Genomic DNA, 26,757 nt, shown 5'->3' with positions numbered 1-26,757 from the left:
GCCCCGGGCAGAGCTGCCGCCACGTGACCCCGCCGCGCCGAGCCCCCCGCTCGCCCTCCCCCCGGCGCTGCAGAGCCCCCCCGGCGGGGCGGTTTGTGGGTTTCTTGGGGTGGCCCAGCCGAGCGCATAAATTGCAATAAATTGCAGTATCGGCAGCGCCAGGCGCGAGCGGGGCGGCCGCGCTATGCTTAAATAGTACCGAAACGCCGGCCTTTAACGACGCCATGTAACACGCTAAGGGATGCTGCGCCGCGCGGCCTTAGAGCGGCCCTGCTTTGTCAGACGCAAGCAATTTGGGTCGATAAAAGCCCTTTCCAGTTCTCATAATCATGCAGTGATTTTTTTTTTTTAAAGTTTGTCTTTAAATTGCAATCCCAAAGAAAAAAAATATATAGCTCCCGGCTTCACTTAAAAATACTAGGTGAAGTTTCCCCTCCGCCCTCCCCGCTGGGGGAACGCAGCTGCGTGAATAGTTATTATATACAGGTTGAACCCCCCCCCCCCAGGCCGGCTGGCAGGGACCCCCTCGGTTATTTTTAGCGATTACCCTTGAGCTTGCCGGGTTTTGCGGTGGAAAGGTTGTTTCCCCCCCGCCTCCTGTGAAAGCAAGGAAACTTTTCCGGGGAAAATCCCTGACCGGGGTGAGCATCCCCGGCGAGGGGCAGGCGATGCCCCGGGGAGCGCGAGAGAGGGGCAGTGATTGCGGGGAGGGGGACGAAGGAGTACGCGGCGTTTCAAAGCCGAAGCCCCGGGGAAGCTGCCGCTTTCGGCCCTTTGCTCGGCTGCGCGCCGCTCCGCGTGGGTTTGCTCCAGAGAGTGAAATTAGCTTGCGACACCTGAAAATAAAACGCGTTTGCGGAGAGGAGGCATTTACGGGTCGGAAAAAACATGTTTTCCGCATGTGTCCTAACACGAATGTTGGATAGGTAATAGGATAAACGCAGCGCTCCCTTTCCGAAGGCAGGCGTCTCCGGGGCGCTGATTTATTCCTTCGCCCCGGACACCCGTGAGCGGCGCTCGCCAGCGCTCATTAGCGGGGACTCCAGCCTCCAACCTCTCCTCGTTTCTGGTTGAGGCCGGGGCGATCCTGCCCTCCCATCGCCTCTTAGCGGCTAAGTCCTACGTTTTCTGTCGCTCTCTGAATAGTCGTTCTTGGTGTTTTTCCTCTCATTTCGTCCCCTTCATCCTTTTTTTCCAAGAGTTTTGATCTTGATTCGTTCTCACTTAGGAAGCCAAAAAGTCCCGCTCCACGAAAACAGCCCCTCCGTGCGCAGGGTCGGGGCTGTCGCCTCGCTTTCCCATGTGAGTCGGAGTGAAATGTGTCGCTAGCCCCATCCGGGACACACAGCAACGCGCCTGCGATTAAGGAAACAGCACTTCTGATTCTCCTTTAGGTAAGTTTATCGTGCTGAGACATGGATGCAAATGCTGCTGGTTTGGTCCTGGACCTGGTCTGCGATAGGAGAGGGGGCAAGGAGCTGGAGGCAGGTTGCGTGATGTCACGTGCACCGAGCTGTGCGTGGCCTCAGCCTGTAGGACTGTTGGTTTACGTTTTTGGCAAAGCGTCTGCCTGGTTTTGCCCAAGTGAAACGCCCGTGTTGGTTGTGAGATGGGATTTCTCGCCCCCTCTTTCCGCGATAAGCTCCCTGTGCTGGTTGCGGGGGTTGGACTTGGCACCTGGACTGCTGTTTTCCAGCTCAATGCCAGATATGAAGTAACCCGGCTGCGTCTGAGCCCTTGGTGGTTTCCTGGACCGCTCTAGGTGCCGGTGGACACTGAACAGCCTCATCCCTGTTAGGTATTCTGGTGGCCCTTGCTCAGGTGCTCCTGAGAGTCCTGCTTTGTCTGGGACAACTGGGGCCATCCCCAAGCAGCACCGATCACCCCTCTCCCACCGGACCGTGCTGCAGCTCCGGGCCGGGAAAGGGGCCGGGTTGGATTTTGGACCCTGCTGCCAGGGCTCATCTTCTGGTGGTGTCATCTCCTCCACCAAGGGGGGTGGAGGGGGAAGGAGAAGGGGTCCCCAAATTCTCAAAACTGCGTGAGGCCACCATCTCCCCGGCTTCCCTAGGCGCGCCCCTGCAGCTGGGCGCCACCAGCATCCCCAGCCTTTCAAAGCAGCGCATTTCCAAAAAGCCTTCCCCGCTGCCGTGGGGGTTTTCATCCATGATGAAGCAACGTTTATGCTCAGCGTAGACCATTAATGTATTTCCCCCACACCCTGCTTGCTCGCGTGCAAGCACGTGCATTTTGCATGCCTTTCTGGGCAGCCCACCACCTGCCCGTCCATCGGCAGCAGGCGACCGACTTTCCTTCCCCGCGTGGCACCAGACCCCCGTGGGGACTACTGCAGGCTGCTGTCCCATGGCGTGGGGGAGGATGAGGGACTGCAGGTGGAGGAGGCCCCAGGGCTTCATGCTGCAGCCACAGCTGCTGCCTCGCAGCCCCAAGGGCTGCAGGTGTTTTGGGTTCCCCGTTTGCCAGTGACTCACCGAGGCAGATAAAAGCCGCAGTCCAGGTGCTCCTCAGGTTTTGCCTGTTGGGCTGTAGGCAACTTTTTAGAGCAAAGTAGCTCTTCTCCTGCCCTGTGGCTTCTTGGTGGTCACCAGCCAGCTCCCTTGGGTCTGTGCTGCTGAGGGGAAGCTGTAACCCTGCGAGGAAGGAGAGGTGAGGCCTCTTGTCTTTGCTTTTCTCTTGATGCTGGTGTCTAGGTTGTATTTGCAGGGGTAAAAAAGCCCTTTTCCTCTCAATTCGTTGCTCTGTATTGCTTGTTTTGGGCTTTGCCATTGCTGCCTCCTCTGCTGGTGCTGAGCCCTCCTTTCCCTGTGGTGTTTCTGCTGCCTGCGAGGTATGACGAGGTCCAGGGTGGCTGCTGTGCCTGGGTAGGTGGACATGGGGCTGAGGCCACTCAGCTGCACTGATTTCTCCTGCAGGAACCTGCCCTGCGATTGCCGTGGCTCTGCTTGCTCGAGGGTGTTGTGAAGGTGCTTCCATGGGCCAAAAGGGAGCTGAGCTGGCTCTGCTGCACTGGCCTCTCTGGCTGGCTTATCAATTCCAGGTGTCAAAAGTGCTTTTTTTAAAAAAAAAATCCAATAATAATAATATATATATATATATGTATATAAAACAAATTTATTTGCTCTTCTCCTGCTGTTTGTTGAATGGTAACCTGGTCATGCCAAATCTGTGCAGTTGGGGACATGAGCACCGTGTGGTTTTTATTCCCTCTTTGCCCACCAAAGAAATGCCCCTGGCAATTCCCCAGGGAGACGTGGGCCCTGCTGCCTTTTCTCTTGCTCGGCTGCCTGCTTGCGTGCAGCAGCCTCGGTGGGAAACGCTGCTTTCTCCTTGCTGGCTGTTCCCTGCATCCCTGGGGTAGAGGGCAGAGGACAGCCCCGCGGCTGCTGTGGGAGTGCGTGAAGCTGAATAAGAGCTCGAAATGATTTGGGGATCTTCTGCAGCTTATCTTAGTTTTTAAAAAAAAAAAAATCACAGCAAGAAATTTGGGGAGGGGGCGCAGAACAGGAATGGCTTGATGCCATGCGGAAAAATAAAAGGAAGCTCTAGCTGGTGCTGTGATGATTTGCAAGGCTAGTGAGAGACTACACAAGGCATTTTCAAATAGACTCCGATATTTTCGGTGCTTAAAGAGGACCAACTCCGCGACACCTTTTTGAAGCGCTGATTTACAATGGGCCCTAGCTGAGCGCATTATAATTTGCCACGAGAAGTTCCAAAGTCGCAGTACTTTCAATAACGAGACGAGAAGCCCTAATATGATGAGACTTTTTGTATTGTGTTTAATGAAAAGCTAAAAATGTGCTAATTTGTAAGTCCTGTTGTGGTAGTGGCATCAGAGGCTTTTGAAATGCATTACTGACTTAGGGAAGTATTAAGGAAAAATGACATTTTGCTACTAGCAGAAAAGTCAATTATAACGTTTCCACACTTTACAAAATTGCTGATGCAGGATGGGAGTTAATAGAACAGTCAGCTTCACTTTGTATTACAGGATTTGGGGGGGTTTTGCTGAGAAATGTCTTTTTTTTTTTTAATGGCAACTTAATAAGCTACAACAGGCACCGTGGGGCTGAGCCTTGTCTCTGGCCAGGGCTTGCTGGAGGGCCCGTTATAGACCTATTTCCTTCTGTTGAGCCCCAAACTGGTGCCTTACCGCCTGCCCGGGATCACTGTGAGGTGGTAGATTGCCATAAATAAAGATTTAGCAGCACTTTGCACTCCAGTGAGTTTGGCCCTGATGGAGACGAGTGCCAAAGCGTGGTCCTGGGCAGGCTGCTCCATGCTTTGCAAGGGAGACCCATGGCTTTATTTAAAAAAAAGCTTAAACGGAGAAACTGGAAAATAACTGTCCTTATACACAATGCTCCTGATGGAGCATTTTCCAGCTCGTTCTTGAGAAAACAGCAGTAAATTTTCACTAAGCCCTTGGAGAGCGGAGTGGGGGAAACTTGTGGAGATTTGCTGTAATTGCCTGAATCCTGCAGGGCTGGCGGTGAAAATCCCGGTGTGGGAGGCGGTGGCTTTCCGGCAGGCCCCGTGGCCCCGGCTCTGCGTCAGCCCATCCAGGCTACCAGGGAAAAATAGCTCCTGAGGAGTTGGCAGGGAGCGGGGACAAGTGTTGGCATGGCTTTTAACAGGAGTTAGTGTCTGATTAAGGGGCTCTGGCCCCAGCAGCATAACCTGAGCCCTTGACATAAGCCAGGGATCTAATAATACCCGAGGCGCATTGAGAAAGCATGACTTCATGGTGTGTGTGCCGCTTTTTACTTAGCGAGGGCTGTTTTAAAACCTCCCTGCTGCAAGGGTGTAGCTGCTGCCCTCCTCTCGCCCCCCGGTTTGCTCATGTGATCTGCTAGCGGAGTTGCTTTGGGTCCAGAAGCTCAAGGTCAGATGGGATCCCGTGAGCTGCAGTTCAGAGCTGGCATGGCCAGAAGCCTGTGCTGCCGGGTTGCTGCCTGCACTGAGGGCTTTTTTGACCCCTTTGCCTGGGATTTGGGCTTTTCCCCAGACCATGGGCAGCACTGCTGGAGCAGGGTGCTGTTTTGGAGAGGTGGTGGTGAGGTGGTGGCTGAGCCTCATCCATCCACCTGTGGGTTGTCTCCTCTCTCCTGGTTTTCCAGGTGTGTGGGGTGATGAGCTGTGGCCATTGCCCTCAGCATCCCACAGAAGCAAAGTTTAGTTGCTAAAGGATGCTCAGCCCATCCTGTGGCCGTGGGAGAGGATCCTGCGGGTGGCAAAACCCAAAAGCTCCTCATCTTGGTGGAAACAATCTATTCTGTTCCTACTGTGCTGTTGCCCTTGGTAGCCTCTCTTGAGGCTTTTTGCGTGGCGTCTGTCCATGCTGTAGGCCTCTGGAGGGAAAAACTGCTGCACACACTTGGGCTAACATTTTGGAGACTTGCTGCTGAAATTTAGGACGTGGGTGCTGGCAGAGTCGGTGCCTGGGGCTGCCAAGGGACCTTGGTCAGGCTGGTCTCTGCCCGTGGTGTGGCTGGGAGAACTTCATGGGGGTGATGGCTGGTGGGTAACTTGTTTTGGGGGGAATAAATTGAACTGATGTTATGCCTGCAAAAGATAATGTTATGCCTCAAAGCTGATGATATTATGCCCAAGGGTGGTTGTATTGCTGCTGCTCTATCCTTCTGGTAGAAGCAGCACACCTTGCTAGGGGATGAAGTCTCAGCATGACGAGAACTGCAATGCGGACTTTCCCTCACTGGCCAGGCAGTTGTGTACTTGCACACCAGCTTGTGTGTGGTTTTTGGTATGAGCAAGGTTTTATGGACTTACCAGCCCTGAGTGACCTCCCTGCGTTCGCTCTCCTGCTGGACTCCTTATGATCCAAGGCTCCACGTGCTTTTGGTTTCTTATGCAGCCTGTTCCAAGTGCTATGGCAAACTGCTCGTGTTTCTTGGGCTGACAGATGGTATTTAAATCTGTTTGCAGGCATCTCATCTGAGGCAGTGTCTTATTTACCCTAAACATGGAAAAATGTGTGATTATGGCACTTGTCCTGCTCAGACCTCCAAAATAGGACTGAGGCTGAGCCTTGTGGCAGGGAACTTGTAACTTCTTTCCTACCTGGGTAAGCTGGAGCAGGGGTTTGCTGTAGTCTGAGTTCTGGAGTTGGGTGGTTTGGCTAATGTGCAAGTGATGGGGATTTGGGATTCCTGGTATCAGAGATCTTTCTGGATAGCTGCCGAGGTCTGGGCTGGCTGTCCTTGCTGGATCCCCGGCACTGGGTTAGGCAGTCTGCAAAGGTCTCTCCGCTTGCTCCCAAGCCCTGGCACCAACTCCTAGGCTCCTGCTCCAAACCGCAGGATTGCACCCGGCCTCAGAGGCTCTATTTAAAGCACATGAAAATCCACAGGGCCAGGGTGTGCCAAGGCTTTATTGCTTCTGGGAGAGTGAAGTCATATTTTGCTCCCTCTTTCCTGATGGCTCCTTCCCAATGCTGGGAGCCCGAGTGCTTTGCGGGCTGGGGGTGGTGGTTTCTCCTTGCTGGGGCTGAGGAGGAAAGACAGGGAGTGAGTGTGAACGCTCTTCAAAAGTCATGTCATATGTAGTTCTCCTGGGTTTCTAGGAAGCAATTAAGCCAATTAATTTATTGGTAAATTATCTTATGATGAAGTACAAAATAACTGCAATGAAATGCTGACATTCACATTAATACCAAATTAGTTACTGTATTATGACTGTTCTTACAATGAATGCCCAGTAATTTAATAGTAATAGGACATTTAAATAATTTAGCCGATAATTCTCTAGATCACTTACATATATAAATGAGCGCGACAGCTTCTTTTCTCAACTTTGCTGGTGCTGCTGGACTAGCGCCCATCACCACCAGCAGCGGGAGGGAGGCGACCCAGCCTGGCACCCTCTTTGCTGCAATGGGTCTTGGTGCTGAGCCGATGCAGGTGTTCTCCTTCCCCAGATGGTGCATCTGGGACCTGCAGCTGGGCTTAACATAGCCACAATCCTCTCTTTTCCTGCTGAGACCCAGGCCTGGCAGAACACCTCCAGTGGTGCTGCTCATGGGAGTGCCGCTAGCCTTGCGGTGGGACGGATGTTGGAGGTCCAGCCAGGGCCACTTAATTGAATAGTTTGTCCACTGACACGAAATTACTGTGTGCTGGCTCTGCTTGATGCAACGGCTTCGTTTTCAAGTAGCTGCACTTTCTGTAATAATAATTATAAATAGCCTTAAAATTGCTCCTTGTTCCCCCCATCATTGCAGGTTACACCTAGAGGATAAATTGCTCCAGTGTTTTTTCCCCTGTAAGCTGGCGAATACTGGAGGAAAACTGCAGGCTTTGGCTCTAAGTGCACCTGGGAAGGTGCAAGGTGGAGGCAGTACTCCTGCATCCTTTCTGCCTGGGGGCAGTCGTGCCCCCGGAGGTGCACGTTGCCAGTCAGCGTGTTACTGCGCTGTTGAGATTGGATTGAACCTGCTGACATATTATTTAATGGTCTTGCTTACATCCAACTGAAATGCAGTCTTTTCATCACATCATATTCTACTGTCAAACCTGTTGTGGAGAGGAGTATTCCTGTGTCTGCAAGATTGAGGACAGAATTACCCAGATTAGTTTTGTTGCAGATGAGAGAGGCTAGGAGGCTTTTAATACAAACCCTGCCATCTCCTTTGACAGCCCGGCTCTCCTCACTGAGGGTAGTTGAAGAGTCCCTCTTTTAATTTGGAGCTGCCAAATTTGTGAAACTGGCAGCCTGCTGCAAGCAAGCATCTGCAAAGAAAGAATAAAGAAAGGGAGGCCAAATTTTGTAGCTGCTCCATCGGGAGTGACTGAATCCAGGGCCTGGCAGCTCCTCTCACAGCATCCCCTTGCGTAGCTCACGATGAGGCTCCAGCAGCCCAATTACTGCTGGAGCCTGGGCAAAAGGACTTGTGTGCACAAAGATGGGTCTTGGGTTTTGCACAGAGGAGGTCTAGGAAGCATCTCCTCTCTCCTGCCTTGGACCCCCTCGGCAGGCTTGGAGGAGGTGCAGCCTTGGAGGTGAAAATCCAGGGTGAGCCCTGAACTGGGCAGCCAAAAGTAGCTGCTCAAAGAGGATGACGAGGTCTGTGTTGGGGTGGCTCTATCCCAGGTGCTGTGTGAGCGTGTCAGCCTCTTCTTCCCTCTTCCCTTCCTTCAGGGAGAGGAAAATACACTTTAACCAGTTCCCTCTGCTGTGCTCAATGATATGATTACTTAAATTGCTTTCTGTACAGTGAGTTGCTTATAGGAATCTTTCCGGGCTTTTACTCACACTTCACCTTTTCCAGTTGTTTTCTCCTTGTGAGTAGGAGAGGCTGTGTTTTTAAAGCCCTCAGTCCAATCCCCTTCCCACCCTGCTTTGTTAGGGTAGCTTCTCAAGCAAGTTTTTGGGTGGGCTTTTCCCTTTCTGCAGAGTTTGTCCTATGGCGTGTTACCTGCCAGGTAAGGGCATGCTTTCTGTGAGTCGCTTGCCACCATGCTTTTTGGCAAAATTACTGTAGCCCAGGGAATTGGGGGAGTAAGGAGTGGAGATGCACAGCACAAAGATGCAGGAATGTTGGAAATGTGATCTTTCCTTTTTACCTGGAAGACCTCTTAATAAGCAGGGAGCAGAAGCTCTGTTTGTGCTCCAGGATTATGCCAGAAGTGAGTTGTATCTGGCAGTGTACACAGCACAGGTGTGATGTGTTTTCCTCAGACTGCATCCTGGCCTATTCTGTGCTGGAGGAAAAAAATGAGCAGTTTCTTGCAGTGATCCAATCCAGCTCATGTTGCATTTTCCAGCCTGGGTATAGCAAAGGTATAGAGGCACCTGGACTCCCTGGGATGGTGTGCCTTATATGTCCACTTAAATATACATTGCGAGTTACTCATTGTCAGGTTGCTATAGGTATGTTGCTGTTAGAGGTGAAAATGGGTATTTGTGGCTCCAGGCTCCAGTCCTTACTGTGGTCTGCAGGAGACCCTGGTGAACGAGGTCCTTCACTGGCATAAGGGTGGTGCTGGTGCCAGCAGTGTCACTGAGGATGCCCCAAAGCTTTGGAGGGCTTTCAACCATTCCTTACAAACACCTTGCCCCCAAAATTGCTGCTTTGCGCACAAAGTTCACCAGACTGCAACTCGAACGCTATCAAATGTACCAAATGCTATTGGGAGCTGTCTGGGTACTGCAAAATAGATTCTCAGGACATCCACCAAAATAAATACCGCCTGACCATGTTGCTGCTCGCTCTTCTGCTTTTTAAAGTTTTCTCCTAACATCCACATGCACAAGTCTGTCCATGACAATGTGTCACAAGGCAAAACAGTGCTTGGTCCTCATGTGGCTATGTAAAATATTCAGCTTGTGGTAGATTGCATTAAGTGTCTTATAATCCATCCTAATTAAAAAAAAAAAAGTCTTTATAGCTGTAATTGTTTTATTGAGGATTGTAATGCATTAGACTTACAGATACATAAAGCAGTTAGTTTTATAAAGCATATAGGATATTAAAGTGATGAAAGACATTAACATGACATCAATTTTTAAGGAGAGTTATTTGCTGAAATAAATGAGTATAGCCTAAAAGTTGATGACGTACAGTCCTGAGTAATGAACCCCTCTGCCCCCTAAAAAAAAAAAAAAAAAAACCTCTCAGAATAAATAATGCTTCAGCATATCAGTGGTCATTAACTCCTTATCTTCTGAGCGCTACATGCCACATAGATGTCTCATCCTACTCTGTAACTTTAAAAAAAAAAAATAGAGTAAGAAATGAATAATTTTTCCTGGACCAGCTGTAATTTGGGGTGCATTCCTCTGAAGTGCCTGCTCTGCTAACATCTCCCTTTTCCAGTGAAGAGGAGCTGTGACTGGTATTGCCAGCTGAAAAATTCTTGAGGAAGTTACTTTTTCTTTTTGTCTTTGCTTGCTTCCTTTTTTCCTTTTGCCTTTCCTTTTCCTTTTTCTTTTCCTGCTTCCTCACTCTCTGCCAGTGCTTTGATTCGTGCTTTACCCAGTGGTGTCTTGGCATACCAAGCCTGGAGAATTGAAAAGCAGGTCTATGTTTTAATAATACTAAAAAAAAAAAAAAAAAAAAAAAACAAACAACAACCCATGACAGAACATTTAAGGATCCCTGTACTAGTAAAATGGAGCATTCCTTACGAAAGTCTTAATCCTGGCTGGGTTGCGGAGGAGCAGAAATGAAATCCTCAGATCTCCTGAGAACATTATTGTAACAAAAAGTATAGCAATTGCTTGCTTGAAGTGTGTCTCATTAACGTGAACACTTAGCTTAGAACGTTTGTGTTGCTATAGTTATAGAAACGTTAAAACTTCTATGAGCAACCCTATTTCTGAGGTATATAGCTCTTGTCAAAACTCCCTCTGGTCTGAAATCTGGCAAAAGACAAAGCGTATACTTCTCATGGTTCTGCAAATCAATCCAGACATTTTTTATTTCAGTGAGAGAACTTAAGAAACAAAACAAACCCCAAACATTAAAAACCCGTTTATTGCTTTCAGATGCCTGTTCACAGCACTGTGACTTGTAAATGATTTTGGTATAGTCGCTCTGCAAACTTGCCAAGCTTCTGGGCTGTAATGTCAGCAAGGCAGTTCTAGGCTGTGCAAAGATAATGTAAAATGAAGGAGAGGGTAGTGTTTTAAAATTAGTAATGTGTAAGAACTAGTCTTTCCCCACAGGTACGTACAGAAACCTGTATCAGCAATGTCCTGCCTACACTGGTGATTAAAATACCACTGGGTGTTGACATGCTTGATAAAATGCCTTGCCTTTCCCTCTTTGCTGTGTTCATCCATGTGCTGCCCCACGAAAGAATAACCCTTTCCTGTAAGTCACCCTCTGACTGCAAGGTTACGTTTATCACTAATCCACTTGCACCTCAACTGTGGGTGTCACAAGACTAAGCGACTGGCCCCAGAGCTAAAAAATCTTCCCTTGTCGGAGCAATGTCCTCCACAGCTCTTTGGTATGGCTTTTCTTGTGCCTTTCGAGTATTTTGTACCAGTCACAACTAGTGGGCTAGCTGGACCACCCTGTGCCCCTCTAGGGCTACCATTACTTCTATTTAAGGATTTGTATCAATCACACTGGTGCAATAATTTAGGATTTTGAAAAAGTGGACCTATAATTGGGGCAGAAATCTGAGTAAATTGAATGGAAGAAATCATATTATCACAAATTCTGCATTATTTATATTCATTTTGGAGCCCTGGCAGAATATAAATGTCAAACAGGGAAATTCACGTTTCCAGGGAAGAGAAAGCAAAGATTCATCATAGTGCTAATCTTTGCTTTGAATCCTGCTTTTAGTTTAGGCAACTTCACTTCAAAAAGGACAAAACAAAGCAACAGAAATGGCCCAGCAGTGACAATGATTAGAGGCTCAAGGAGAGGGGCTTCTGTATGAGAAGAGATGGAGAGACTGGAGTTAATGCAAAAGGCCATTCTGACAATCTTTTTCCCCTATCCCATAATACAGGTGCTGAGGGTAGTTTCCATGACATTTAAGGGAAACAAATTAAAAATGGATAAAAGGAAATACTCTCTTCAGGGCTGTAATTAATGCATGCTAATGATTGCCACGGGATAGTGAGGGCAATATCATTTTAGCAATGTTCAGAATGAAGTGCTGCCCGTGTACTTTGTGCCGTAAAAAACACGCACATTTATAAGAAGCGGAATAATATTTGCAAGTTAAACTCACACCAAATACTAGCTCTCATGTTTCAGGGTACAAATGGATTACTGCTTGGAGCTGGGAATGATATGAGTTTTGTCTTTGCTGCAACACTGAACCATTAGCCATTCCCTGAGGAAAGATATTGGTTTAGATAGGAAGCGTGAGGAAAAATAATTTGCCAAATATCACAAATGTTGCCTGTGCTGAGTGAGCCAAATGGCTCTAAATGGAAATTGGAAAGTATTCAGCGAGGCTGGGAGAAATGGATGTGCTTATCTTTAGGTTAGTGGTGGAAGAAGACTTGGACAAAGTTGCTAGAAGCTGCATCCTGTTTATTGTGCAAGGCACGGTGGGGATTCAAAGCCAGAGGGTATTCAGAGAGCAGAACAAAAAGGAAACCTCTGAGCCAGGAGAACTTGGCTGTTTTTGTGCAGACGTTTTGGGGGGGTGGCGGTGGTAGAGGAGAAAGCTTTTTTGGGGTCTATAGCTTCAGTACAAAAGCCCTACCCTACTTAGGGCCCCTGGTGAGGGCTGATTTCGGCTTTCCTTAGTGCACAGCAAGGCTGCCCTCCCCGTTAGGGGTGATGGCTGCACTAGTGTTCAGTAGCCTTGAAGAGCCTGAGTTGAGCGCTGTGTGGGTTTTCTGCCGTGTCAGTGTCGATAAGCTGTGCTGGTTGTATCCAAATGAGCCAGTTCAAGCCTAGTTCAGCTGTCCCTAAGCTATGCTGAAGTCACTATAGCAAATAAATTGTAGAACTGTACTTAAGCCTGGTAAACTTTTCCCATTGCTAGCAAAGCCAAAAGCAATACAGTGAAGGCAGAATTAACCACCGCATAAAAAATAATCCTGGTCCATGGAACGAAAGAATAATTATACTACTGAGCTACATGTGGAAAAAGTAGCTGTTTGCAGAATGATCCATGTGCATTTGAGGTGTATATATAGTGCACCAGGTTTTGCTCTAAGGATTTTATGGCCCTGGTGTGAGGGGGAAAGGTTTGAGGCAGAAATGAGTCTTTTTCAATCCAAAACCTGAAAGCTTTATCATAGAAAATTCTTGTTTAAAGTAGTTCTTAGAACTATCTGAAAAACCTTCTTGAAGACCCCAAGAGTCTGTTTTCTGCCTTTCCAAGCAAATATAGCTAGGCTTGCCAAATGTGGCAGCTCCAAAAGAAAGAGGTCAAAGCACTGTACCAATGGCATGTACATTGTTTACCTGTGCGCGTGGAGGCTACTGTGGTCTAGGCGAGCTGGGAGTGAAGTGGTGCACCAGGCAGGTTGCCTGGGCAGAGCTGCTGCCTGGAATAGTGGCCATTGGCCTGGCACTTCCCGCTCGAACATCCCAAAATGTGGGAGAGGGGTGGTCGGTGCCTCTGAGCAATACATCGTCATTGAAACAGCAATGTGCCAACCACATCAGCAGGGTTAGCGGATCCCCAGATCAAATGTGCCTGAACAAGAGTAAGGCAGGGGACAACAAAAGGCAGCCAGCTGGCATAGCTCAACATCACCTTAAATGTTTCTTCCTCCTCTTTGTACACGGGGTCTTGTCTGGCCAGAGAAGTCATGAACTCAACAGCCCTCAGTGGCTTCTTAGTCATCTGCAGGATGCGTCGTTCACTCAGGACAGTTTGCACTGCCTGGAGGATGTGTCCCTGGGTGAAACCATCAGATAACTTTGCTAGGCAGCTTATGTTCAGTGATTTGGTGAGGATTCCTCCATTCTGCAGGATGATATGTTTCCATAAGACTGTTCATCAAGGCCCAGAAAAGGAGAGAACACCAAAGACATACATTAAGGAAAGCAGGAGAAACATTGTTATGTCTTGATATTGAAAAAGGAAAATAGAGGATATCAGTGAGCAAAGCCAAGGTTCAAACATCTCTCTCATTTGCTGTGTTTCTTTCATCTATAGACTTGCAGCATAGGGGCCTTTAGGCACATCTGTTCCTAAACTATTAGTGATCCATTGCTGGCTACCAGTCAGTATTTTTGGAAAGTCATTAAGGGCACATAATGTGAGGTGGATATGTGTATAAAAATGGAAAGAAATACTTAAATTTGTCTGTGTGTATACATGGAGAGAGAACTTGTCCAAAATTTTCCCATTTGGATGGGCAGAGCTAAGTATCTACATTAACAGCCTGTTTTCTTCACAGGTTACTCCTGATCTGAAGGCTGTTATTGGGACTTGATTTCTGGCTTAGAAGCCAAAGGCCTCCAGCCATACAGGCACATGTTGCAAATGCCAGGTGTAAATGTCTGTGTGGTTGGTGCTTTGCTTGTTAATGAAATGGTGCATCTTTTAAGTGCAAACCTCTGTGACATGGAAGGGTTTTTTAATGTTTGGGAAGTACCCGGGGCTTTGCTCCCCAAAATAAATAGGAACGACAGCATTTTTGTTGTTTTACTATCTGTAAAGGAGTGGTCCTGCCTCAGAGAAGCTTAGTAAAACTTTCATGCCATATCGCAGTGCTTTCCTTTAGAGGCCAATGTGAAAAACAAAACACTGAGACAAAGGAAGAGCTATTGCATAAAGAGATTATAAAGAGGTCCCTGAGTATGTGGTTTGAATATCTTGTGTTTGAACACAAGTATGGAAATGCTGGGGCGGGGGGAGTTAATGTTGCTAGATGTAGGGGCATGTAACGGAGAAAGCCTGCTTGAGTTTTCCTTTGATAGTAATGCAGATGCTATGGACTTGTACCCGTAACTATTGACAACTCTGTACAACATTTTTCACTCGAGCAAATTGGGATCTTCCACTCGATTTGTAACTGTGCTCATAACTGGCTGATTTGCTGATTCACAGTAGAGAAATGGATGTGCACAACAGTGAACATTTCTTCTGCATAGCCATACACTGTGCTGCTGGTGCAGTAGGGTCAGGCATAAGAGGATATACTGCCCTGCTGGCTGATTAATAGCAGGAAACTAGTACAAGACATTGAATCTCCCGAATCAATGATTTTCATTGCATGTTTGCTGTTCCCATGCTGTGTGGAATGGATCATATTGGTTTGCAGCAAAATAGAGGGTTGTAGTGAACAGAGAAAGCTTGAGTGCTGTGGCTCTAAGTGTTGTTTCACAGCTTTTCTGTCAAAACGGGTTTCTTAAGCTCTCAAATTGAGTGTCAGGCCCTGGAAATTGTTGTAAGCAGATGAGTGCCCTGTAATGGAATGATATTTTCATCATATTTCATGGAAGGCTGAGGTAAAGGATAAGCCAGGCACTTGCTGTCTTGAATGGGACAATGTCAAAGAACTAAAACTACAAGTTTAATCTGCTTTAAAATATCAAGAGTTAACTTTTTGGGGCATTCTGAGGTTTACTAATTGAGGTCCCTTTGGCTCTTTCTTTTTTACTCTGAATTAGTGGTAAGAGTCCCCGAATGTGGTGGTTCAATCCCCAGGAATGAACATCGCTAAATTCAATGGCTATCACCTCCTTTCTCTAGGTCCTACTCATGTCTCTTATCTGTTAGCAATTTATCAGAGCTGTAACATAACATGAAACACATGTTAGCTTGCTCAGAGACCATTTCCCATCTACACTAGGAACATTTTTGAATGTGGGAGAGATTTACGATGTGCTAGGCAGTCAAAACCTGTCTTGAGCTTGCCTAAACATGCATCATCACAATACCTTGGCTGCCTCCTTGAAAGCCAGTACAAAACTGGACTTCGCAATACAGTTGCGTGATTTGTGTAATAAGGTGAATATGTGGAGCAATATTGTCTGCTTTAGTCAAGGTACAACTATGTAGCGAGTTCCCCGAACTGAATGCAGTTTTTCTAATCGTTTTCTCCTGAGACATCATCCACTAGAGATTAGTGGCATAAAGGGAGTTTGTTTTCCTTGATGTGGTGATGGACAGGGATATTCATGCTGGAAGAAGAATTGTACTATTTAGAGTCCCAACTGGAGGCGTTTGGTGCCATTGAGAATAGTCCAAAATCTTTTTTCTACATATCTTTAGACTGGACCTGAACTGCCTTTCTGCTTATGAAAGTCATCACATCCAGACTCCCTATCACCCAGAAAAGCATTAACCAAATGACATGATCAGGAAAAAAACTTTTTACATTTTTGGGAATAAAAGCCCTTCTATGAGGCATTTCAGAAGGACTTTGGCCAAACCACTCTTTTTCTTGCAGTAATTCATTCATGTTATTAAGCTTAATTTGGAGCATCTTAATGCATAGCTATTGCAGACTTCAAGCTGATTCAAATCTCAAGACAAACTTGCATGTCTGAAAGCTTTTTTTCCAGCCCTTTAAGTTGGTCTAATAAAAGATACAGTTCTTCTTACAATCTTTGCCTGTCAGACAATATCTGACACTCAGTAAATTTGTCAGACTTTGCAAGGGCCTGTCTATCATTGTAAACATTTGATAGACTAGGCAAGCAAAATCTTGGATGCCTCTCTAATTTCCTTTACGATCCGTAAGTACAAATGTGCAATTTGATAGTGACAAAACTCAGTCTTCTGGACATGGTTCAGTTTATGGAAAAGCCCTGAAATGTATTGTTTAGGACTTGGAAACTGGCTACGTATAATGGAAATTGAGATTCCCTGTTTAAAAAAAAAAGTTTAAAATAGAAAATGTGCACTGAAATTGGATCTTATTCATACAGTGAAAAAATAACAGTTTGGGTCTAATTCAGTGTACACTAAGCACATGCTCATGAGGAAATTTTAGTTGCTGCAGAACAATATTACCCCCTTCTCTCCACTCCCACTTTATTTGATCTTTGGGGGATCCTGTATCAGTATTAACTAAACCTTCAGAATTGAGATCCACCTGGGGTACAAAAGGAGTCGAAGATCAGTTTTGAGGATAACCGCATAATGAGCTTGGATCTTAAGCATTAGTAATGATCAGGATGACTTGAGATACTTGCCAAATCTTGAAGCATAGTCAGGCCTAGGAATCAGAATGATTTTTTGGTAAACTTTGCAGAAAGGTCTGAGGTCAGCATCGAAGGGACGTTCAGTGGTTCCCACTAGCAGCACTCTGTCCTCTGCTTTCAAAGCCTTGAGGAATTTGGGGAGAATTTTTTGCAGTCGTTTTGGATCCATCTTCAGAGCATACATGTAAATACAAGGAGGAAAGAGTTATTATCAATGCTGACAGTTTAGAGTTAATGAGGTGAAGTAACTCTAGACATGAGTAACTCCTAGTGCATGCCACATACAGGAGGATTTTGTGCTCTTTTTTCAGTTGACTATTTGCATTTAGTGTAAACAGGCTAGATGCTCAACCTAAGTAAAGGCTGTTGTCTTGTGCAGTTCAGGCTAGCTCTTGATTTCTGCTATGCATTTGTGGGTTTGAGTGCTAGTGTCTTTCACTGTGGTGTCTGCTGGTCCCAATATTGAACAGCAGGAAGTTGTGACTCACTTCAGAATAGGTTTTGAAATACTACTTGGACCTGTGTACCTGATGAATTTTATCAGATGGAAAAATTGCTGGGGTATGTAACCTTGTCTGTAATTCTCACAGCTTTTGGAGATTATGATCTACTAACTCCTACCTGTGTTTTAAATATGGAAATAGGCTCCCTGATTTCCACTGTGATTTCATCTTGCTGAGGCTCTAATCTGAGAATGCAAGCTCTGTGAACTGAGGATTTAGTTCTTTCCAATAATTCACCATTTCACTTTATTACAGATACCATTTACAGAACAGATGAATATCATGCAAAACCTGTTATTGGACGGTTATGCTTGATAATGCTCAAGTGAATAGTGGTTAGAGAGGGTTAATCAAACTGCTGTGGTGTTATGCTGCTGTTAATAAAGCTATAACTGAACAACAGGGTTAGGACAGGGTATGGTATTCAGAAGAGCCTAATAACTTGAAAGCCCCTTTTCAGAAATGATTGAGACTAAACATCCAAGTCACCCATGCTCACTTGAACACCTCACTCTAGGTCACCTTGCGATTTTTACTGTACAGTAGGCAGCTGCCTGAGAAACTTTAGCTTGAAATTCAAAGAGGGCCTGCCTTAATGCCAAAAAGGAAGAGACTATGCAAGCCTTCTCAATTGCAAGGTAATAATACACACTTGTGAATCTACATTGCATGTCCAATTCCTGTGATCCAATTTTTGCCTGTTGCCTGTGCTAGCAGACAATTGACAGAAAGGAGGAAAAAAAGCTCTGCTCTTTGCAGTGAAAGCTACTAAGAAGGGACACCTGGGAAATCAAAAAAAAAAAAAAAAATCACAAAAGCCCTGAGTTAGTTGCCCAGTTATTTTCTAGTTAAATTTGTCTTAATTACAGTATGTCTGGCTTTCTCATTCTTTTTTCAAGGTCATGCTGAGCATCTTAAAGACTGCCAACTGCCTAATTATGATAGTAGAGAGTTCAGCATGTCTTGGCACCAGGGCTGAGCTACGTCTTCAGAGCATGGGCATGTTGCTTGCCAGGACAAAACATCCCATTTATGCTTGCTCTTGGATGAACTGTTTCTGTGGCCGTGGGCCACTGCCAGCTGCTGTTTTTTCATCCCCTCCTTGTTCTCGTGCACCCATCGCTCCCAGGAGAGCGGGATCCCTGTGCAGCATGCTCTGTATGCACAGCCAGTGGGCTTACCCTGGGGCAGAGGAGAAATTTTGGCTTTTCTCTTCTCCAGAAAGAAAGGAGGTTGCTCTGTCCACCCCTAAACAGCATGGGCTCCTCTGCTGTCTGAAAGCATGACTTCAAATTGCAAGCTCCCAGGTTCTTATCCAAGCTTTGCCTCTGCTGCCTTAAGTGTGTTTTTGGTAATGAGCTTGACTTCTCCAGACCAGACTGTATTAAACAAGCTGTTATTGCAAATATGTCTTTGCAATAGTAACTAGCCCTGCTGCCTTTGCTCTGTCAGGGATTTGGTCACAGCAATGACAGAAATGTTTTTTATTTTGCTTTTAATGCCTCTTATGCTGGCTGAATTACTTTGTGATTTATATACATCTTGCTGCTCAGAGGTGTTGAGCTTCCCACCTCTTTATGTATTGGAAGGAAGCACAAATGTTTTCTAAGATGTTTTGTAGATCAAGCTTTGCTAGAAAGAGAATTAGCAGATTGTGTTAGGTTTCTGGGGAGAGCAGAAGTCCCATCTCTCTCTCTCTCTCAAAAAAAATATTTATATAGATAGAGGATAAGAGTTACTCCAGGTGAGACAGGCTGTTTTCCAGATCTGCAGTATGTGTCTTCTGCTGGGAAAATTCACTCTATCAGGAGATGCAGAGATTTTTTTTTAAAAACAACTGTCCGATTCCTATTTCAACCCTTACTCAGGAAAATAAGTCCTAACTTATCCCCTGCATTTGGAACATCCATTTTCTGGTGACAAATGATATCCATGGATTTCCACTGACCCTATGGTTGGTTACAAGAAGTGCTCATTGCTCAGCTTGCAGGAATCTTATTTCTAAATTTTAAATGACTGTATCAGTACCAGAGACAAGCTAAATGCTCTGCTCCCTTGTTAAGCCTACTAAGCCAGACTGGCATTTGTGTGTCAGCAGCTCCTGTTATGCTTTTGAAAATGTGTGTCCATAGTGCACACATTTCAGGGATATGTCCTGAAAGCTAATAATATCGCCTCCACTTTGAAAGAAATGTCAGTAGCAAGAGGGGCTGTTGAAGAGGCAAGCTAGGATTTCAGCTGTCATGTGGATCTGAGCTGGAGAAAAAAGGGGGTGAATTGTGAAGGTGACCTATATTTGTTTAAAAATGCGAGTGGCTGAACTGCTTGCACAGCATCCTTGGCAACTGGATTACCATAACAGATTTAATATTTGACTGCTTGGTGTCCTTTAGGGAGAACTGAAGAGGGACCATTTTTCTAGTGGGCCTCTCAAGACTGTTTATCAGATCCTCAGCCATGGTGCCAGAAATGTCACCCTGGGATGAGTGTGGTGACTTCCACTTGCTTGGGCTCCTTGCGAGGGCTGAACTGACCTTCTTGGAGTGCTCCTAACAAAGGCTCCCCCGACTGCCATTTATAACTGCTCTCCTTCTCATTTCATGTTGTCTGGCTCTGAACACCGGCTCTGTTGTGAGCTATGTGGGACATGAGTGATTTCAAGCTTGGAGCTGTGTGCTCCCACCAGGAATGTGGGAGCCCTTCCACTAAATAGCTGTGAGTCTAGGGATGCAATAGCAGGGGCAGAGGTTTCTTCTGGACTTTGAGGAGGGAATGGGGCTGAGTTATACCTTGCCAGCTGCTATCAAAGCAAACAGACCATGATTATTCCAGGCTATTTTTGGCTCAAGATCTTATTTTTCTCCCCGGTGGAAGGTGCAATCAAGGTTTGAGCCCAAAAAACTGCTTGCTTGCAGTGTCTGGACCACTAGAGGGCATCAATCATTGCACACCCATCTCATATAACTCTCAAAGAAACGAGAGCCTAATCCAAGGTGATGTTTCATCGGTCTTCCAAAAAAACCAGGCTGATGTCCATCCCACAGTCTAAACACACCAGACTTACCTTAAGAGCAAACGTTTAATTTTTCACATGGAGCTCTACAGAAAAGATATTTTGCAAGCAGCATGAACCTAATCAGGATTTCAAGTGAACTGCTCTCTGCTGTGGTGTAGGAGTTGCAGTTGTGCTGTGCCTATTGGGCAGTGTTTTAATTTTCTTTCTAGTGGGGAAGCTACAAAAGACATGAAGGAATGGAAGAAATGTAAAGGGGACTCCTGGGAGCCTAAAGAAAATAATCTGTAAACATAATTATTTAATATACACTCTTTGTTTTCATGGTGGAAATTTATGCTTGTTACTTTATTGTTCACTTTGGGTCCATCCGATTTCTCAAATTAATAGAGCCGAACAATTTAAGCTCATCTTAACTTTTAGTTTCTTGCCTCGTATTTCGAAGTTCTCCATTATTCTCTCCTACTTTTCAGTGCACTGATGAGCAGTGACTGGACTATTTTTAAATAAAGCGAGGATAAGTCTGTAAGAGAGAAATGTGACTTCTTATGAGCCCCAAGAGGTCACAAGACTCTCTCTCAAAAAAAAAAAAAAAAAGTTAGTGAGACAAGCTATTATCAAGCAAGCTTTGGCAGGTCTGGTCATACCGGTATGTGCTAAACTAAGAAATATACCTGTTCCTTTGTGTCGGTTCTAATGCAGCATGAGAAATTATCTGCACAAGAATAAAAAAGGAGTGACTCACCTCTTTTTCAGCCTTTGGCACTTTTTTATAAAATGTTTTTTCTGTGTCTCCAATCCACAAGACTGAAGGCTGCAGTAGTTTAGCCACCTAAGAGAAAACAGGAGAGGGAATGCAGGAAGGTTGATTAAAATGGCTACAATTTCATACCTGGGTGCCTATAATTATGCCTCTGAATCCATATTTCAGCAGTTAAAATTAGCCTGGTTTATTTTTTCCAGAAACGCTCAGCATTCGTGGATAGCATTGGCTCTGCTCTGCAGTCTTGGCAAATCAAACCACTTCTATTTAGGAATCTAGCGTTAGGAACCCAACCCAAATTGGATCATTTTGATTCCTATGTTTATCTCAATTCCCAACCCAAATTTAGTTGCAATTCTGCAAAAGGAAGTTAGAGTTCAATGGCAAATGACAGACCACTGGCAATTTTAGACTGGATGCCCATAAGAAGCCCACTCCAGTTTTCTGAGGTCAAAACAGACAGGGAGATGGGCAAGACAGGGCTATTGCATGAGCAATTACAGTAAAAATTTTGAAGCAAAATGGGCTTATGCTCAATGTCCTGGTTTACAGAATAGTGTATAATTTGCTATTAATCTTGAGTTAGCTCAAGAATTAAAATAGAGCCTGTTCAATTTAAAGGGGGGGGGTCTATACAAATGGGCTTTCCTGCTCCAAAGTCAGAGGCACTATACCTCTGGTTCACAGCAGGATGGCAGCAATGCTACAGGCTTTTTCACATCTTGCACTCTCCCTATTGCTATAGAAACGCCAGTGGTTTAGACATTCTGCTACCAAATTTTAATCACTTTCCAGTTGCGCTCATAGCTGTGCTACTTTGCTCAGCAACAGAAGTGATGGCTCGGGGAGCTGATGGGTAATGACAGTGCATTCTTCTGGCCTGCTTTTTTTCCCTCTTTTTTCTTCCCTTCCTCCTGTTGAAACTGCTGCTTTCAGGAAGGAATACCAATATTGATAGGTTGTATACATGATAAGCTTAAGGTCTGACTGACAGCCAGTGCAAGAAGAATTAAAAGTAATGACCATCTCTTGCAAGCCTTGCAGTTTAGTTTTATGGAAGCAAGAGTGTGTGTGTCTGCAGTAAAAATGGATTGAAGACGGGAAAAGAATAGTAGATGGGGGCTGTTCAACTCGTTTGCTCTTCTGTGCTGCTGATGGGGTGAAGTGGAAATGCTGCTATCTTTGGCATGTGATACTTTATTTGTGGTAACCTGCCAGTTCTCCAATATGTCAAGTGGTACCTCCAAGTCCAGGACTGTTTTGTTGAGGGAAATGGAGTTTCTTCCCTTGGAAGGCAGGGACTTGGAAGTCTAATTATAAGGATTAAAAAACCCCATGGAGTATCATGAAAGATAATACGAAAACTCTACAAAAATGGATGTATAGACAAAAGTAGTTATGTTTACTTGCATGTATAATTTAAAGGATAACACTTCAGTCCAGTGGTGTATTCAGTAAGCAAGCTGCAATGAAATGAGAGAGGAAAAACTGTACAGCAAAAATATCTGCCATTTTAGGGCCGCATGCTTTGTACCTAGTCTCCATTTTCATAGGTATGTTTTGCATATTCCTAAATTTGCACGCACTCTGCAAGGTACATTTGAGAGGGCAGCTCTGTTTCTCACAGAACTGAACAGGGCAGCAGCCTGAGACTCAGGGTTTTTCTGCTCAGCATCCTGTTATCCAAGGGCTCAGACACCTGCAGAAAATGCAAGTCACTCCTGCAGAGTTGCACTTGCAGGTGAATTCAATCAGCTCCTGGCTGTTAAACAGGTTGAGAGACAGGTGAAGAAGTAGGAGAATGGAGTAGTGGTCACATAGAGATGGGATTCAGTGTTGTCTGTATAATTAAGACTTGCAAAGGACATTGTAGGTTGTAGTGTTTAAAGTTGCCGAAGAAACCTACAGCTTCTTAAATAGCTGTATTTGCATTTCATGCATTGTATCCACTCTGGTGTGTGGAAACTGATTCCGAGACCTGTACCAAACTCAGTGCACCTAACGAATGGATGGTCAGCTGGTGTTTTTGATGTTTCTAATGGTGTCACCTACCTTCTGAAATGTAAGGTAACAACCAATTTCCACTCCTGTGCATGCCTGGAGAGGACATGAGGAAGGAGATGGGGCAGTGGGGAACCATTGCCCTTGAAATGGAGGATATCTGTCTGTCTTAAAGTGAGGCTTGGGCTAGTGGCATTCTGTCTACTGAAGTTTACTTATAGACTGTATGGACATGCATTACCACCCTGGACAGATTAGACTTTGGGGTCTGCTGTTACTGTGGGGTGTTCTTTTCCTTTTGCTTGTGTTGTATGACCCCTGTTAGCTCCTCAGATGCTGACATGGGTTACTTCTCTGTTAATGCCTGTGCAGACTGCTAATGTTAATGCAGAGAGGTGCTCTGTTTGCGTTCTAAAGAGAGTAATACCCTTCTGGTGTTTTTTGCTTTGCAAGGTAATTCAGCTGTATGAAGCCTAGGGACTGGTGTAGCTGGTCTGCAGTATCTTCTCTGTACCTGTTTGTCTGATACAGCACTGCAATGTGACACCAGGGGAATAAGAGGAGTCCTGGGTTAGAGAAGCTTGCTGGCAGCAATTGATCTCTGCTCACGCACTTCAAAGGGAACTACAATCTGTCTTCAGTGGGGCTGCTGCAAATCGGGGATGTCCATCTTGCCCCCGTCTGGCTCAGAGATGGCATTTGTGGCTAGCAGTTCTTTAAAATGGAGCTTTAAGTTTTTAATCAGGCTATAGTTTCATTTCAACTCTTACGGATGTTTGCTGTTCTCATACCTGTATTCTTCCCCCACCCCTTATTTCCCTACTGATGTAGTGGAAATGCAGTCAATGAGCCCACTTCATGCTGACTCTTAAATAGATACTTCCCTGTGCTTTCTTTTTTGAGGCAATGACTTGAACATATAAAGTGGCCTGCAGGTATTTTTCTGGCATTATGATACATGCTAATATGACTGGATTCAGCATGTGTTTGGACCGGCTTCCCCTTTTTTTAAAGACAGATCAGACACCCAGAATCCATCGGCATCTAATTTAAATTGTTGGCAGATACGTAGCAGACTGTATATCCCCGTGAAAGTGCTTCATTTGAATTATCTATGGACAGTTTGAATCCATGGATAATTAAATGCACTGTACATAATTAATTTGTAATTGAAATTTTATTAGCTTTGCTGCATTCAACAATTTGTTAGAGTTGCCAGCAGATGGCTCCTTAACCCTTCTAATACTGCACCAAGTTAACAGCTGCCTTCACTAGAGATTGTCGTCTCTGGTCACCGGGATCTTACTTGCTCTTCAGACAAAACCTGATGAGAAAAGCTTTCTTCTGGTTTCTATTAATGCTGATCAAAGAGCATATGCATGGGCTTGCTCCAGCTAGGGTTAAATGTTTCAAACCTGAGTGCTAGAGTTGAACAGTTAAGTCAGAATGTTTCAAAATACATAAACCCAATTTTTGCAATGGACATGTGCACATGGCTACTCCAAGCCTGAAGGTTAAGATGAAATTTTCTTAAAAGCACCAGAACGAAGATATTCTTGAAGCTCCATTTGTCACTGAAAACTGCGCAATCTCTGTAGCGCATATTCACTGAGATGCTCCAAGGCAGCGAAAGCAGCAATGAGCTGAAACTGGTGACTAGACCTTAACAGTGGGAGCCTCACCAGGCAAATATTGCACTGCTACAGTGATAATGCCAAAGTATTCTGGTTTGCTAGAGAGAAAATAACTATAAATAGTATTTTCCAACAGAATGCATTCCATTTGACATTAGAGAGTAACACAATGTAAAGCTGCTCTGTCACTCAAAGAATACTGTATGTTTGAGCAATGGTGATATTCATCATTTCACAAGCCTAGGCTTCTAGCAGGCTTCTCCTTTCCAGCAGTCTGTATTGCACCCTGAGAAAAAGGATTGTTCTGGGATGACTAGAAGACAGACTGATTATGCTGTTCCCAAATTTCAACTGTAATGGAAGTGTCTTTTGTGGCACTGAAATGCTAAATACATTGCGGTTTCTGTCAAAGTGCCAGAGGAAACTGTACCTGGTTCTTCAGACTGCCAGAAAAATGACCTGTCTGAAGGGACAATACAGCAGTGGTTACAGATAACAGCCTGATTTTATGGAAAAAATATTGATAGACTTCAAAAACACAATCTCTTTAAATGCTGGGATTACATCATTTAATCCTAAATATACTCAATCATATTTCTCTCTAGTGTGAAGCCTTTATTGTCACCTCTGATTTGAGAAATAGCATAAACAGCCTCATAACACATTCCTCTAACAGCAATGGTGTTTGAAATGCTTCTCCTGTAGCTTGCTGCACTCTAAGGCTGCTCGCTTGGTAAACAGGGCTGCACTGCACACACTGAGCTGTTGATACATATACAGAGCTTCTATGCTGGTATTTCCGTTTGGCCACCTCTTTCCCAACCTTTTAGCCTGGTCAGTGTTGTACTAATAACCTTTTCCCATGTGTGGCTTCTTGTACAATGTGCTTTCTGTGCACTGCTGTGGCCCTGGTAAAGGACCGTAGAGGCATTGTTTCACTCTGGTAGTGATTAACCTGATGGCTGCCTTATGCTACTAATGTAAGGTCCATGCTCGTCATTTTTATTGCTTTGAAGTTGTGCCTTATGAACTACCAGCAATTTTAAGCCTCTGTGTCGCAGAGTAATGCCTTCCCCCCTCGATCCTTCCTGGTCTGTCTTTTTGCTCTTTGTGCTTCCTCCACTACCCCTCTTCACAGCTTTTGTATAAGCTGTGCACAGCTGCAGCAGTATTTGTGGGTTGATGGGGACAAGGGAGGGCCAAGTCCTCAGTTGGCACAAGCTGGCAGAGAGCTCCACTGAGTTCAGGCTGGCTCAACACACGGAAAATGCGGTTTAACTGAAATATTCCAGCATGTTGTGGTTCATACTTGAAGGATGAGATTTGTTTTGGGGACTGCTGGGAAGCACTTCTATATTAGAGACAGATCCTGCCTTTTCACTCTGAAACAGAGCGGACCTGGCTGGCTGCCTTTGCTGCGTCTTTTATGGAGAACACAAGTGCCTGGGCTTGGTGTTCATAGTGTCTTTCAATAATTTTCCTATTGAATATTAATCTTCCTTACATTGCCTTTGAATAGGCAGATTGAAAAGCTGGTGTTTTCCTGTCCTGGTAAGAGAAGTCATTTCCTCCGTATGACATTTAAAGTGCCTGCTTTGAGTAACACACAAGGCTCTTTGGATCAAGGCTGGTATGTCTCGCAAATCTCCTCCCAGAAATAAGGGAGGGGGAAAAAAGTTGTGCTCTTGCATCTGAAACAAATTAAAGTTTCATTTTTTCCAATGCTATTCACTTGTTTTCTAGGGTGTCTCCCATGAAACAACTGCCAGCAGCCCACACTCAGTTATGGACGGAAAGTTTCCTAACAGTCATTTTATGCTCTTCAGAGTTTCATTTAGTTGCAGAAACTCCGTTGTTCACAGATGTGATCAGAAGTTCTAGGTTACTTCACCTTCATCACAGAGCACCATTAATTCATATTTAGTAAATCATGGCGTTTAACAGTGGTTACATGGATCATATAATAACATGAGAAATAACTGCCCTGTTTCCTGTCATTCACTTCCAACTGTAAGTGGAAGATCTGTATTCTGCTTGACTAATTCTATGTAAGGCACTTCTGAAGAGTAGAAAGAGTTTGCTTGACAATAGCCACAGCTGCCGTTTGCAAAAACATGACCAAATCTGTCTGGTTATGGAGACCTGATGAATCTTTCGGTAATCCCTTGCATGCAAGCCATTTAACAAGGTGTACTACAATGTGTCATATGGTAGATTCA

At 45.2% G+C, this 26,757-nt stretch overlaps 1 protein-coding gene and 1 long non-coding RNA gene across 3 annotated transcripts in view; one reads left to right on the top strand and one right to left on the bottom strand.

The window, feature by feature from the left end:
• Positions 1 to 1,038: 1,038 nt before the first annotated feature.
• LOC112985803 (uncharacterized) overlaps positions 1,039 to 26,757 on the top strand; it is a 76,931-nt gene continuing 51,212 nt past the window's right edge. The window contains exon 1 of the long non-coding RNA XR_003259837.2: positions 1,039 to 1,394. This is a non-coding gene — a long non-coding RNA (uncharacterized LOC112985803). The remainder of the gene's footprint in view (positions 1,395 to 26,757) is intronic.
• IQCA1 (IQ motif containing with AAA domain 1) overlaps positions 9,432 to 26,757 on the bottom strand; it is a 110,456-nt gene continuing 93,130 nt past the window's right edge. The window contains exons 16-19 of one of the 2 annotated variants that reach the window (XM_064515402.1): positions 20,886 to 20,972; positions 16,616 to 16,793; positions 13,221 to 13,459; positions 9,432 to 9,629 (exon numbers count right to left, since the gene is read on the bottom strand). In XM_064515402.1, coding sequence (XP_064371472.1) covers positions 9,546 to 9,629; positions 13,221 to 13,459; positions 16,616 to 16,793; positions 20,886 to 20,972 — 588 coding nt within the window. In that variant the 3' untranslated portion in view covers positions 9,432 to 9,545. Of the gene's footprint in view, positions 9,630 to 9,683; positions 10,041 to 13,220; positions 13,460 to 16,615; positions 16,794 to 20,885; positions 20,973 to 26,757 lie in introns of those variants that run through there. The other variant, XM_026104704.2, reaches the window with a different exon arrangement.

The sequence above is a fragment of the Dromaius novaehollandiae genome, chromosome 7 (assembly GCF_036370855.1).
Source record: "Dromaius novaehollandiae isolate bDroNov1 chromosome 7, bDroNov1.hap1, whole genome shotgun sequence".
Lineage (NCBI taxonomy): Eukaryota > Metazoa > Chordata > Aves > Casuariiformes > Dromaiidae > Dromaius > Dromaius novaehollandiae.
This window is presented reverse-complemented; position numbering and strand designations above follow the sequence as displayed.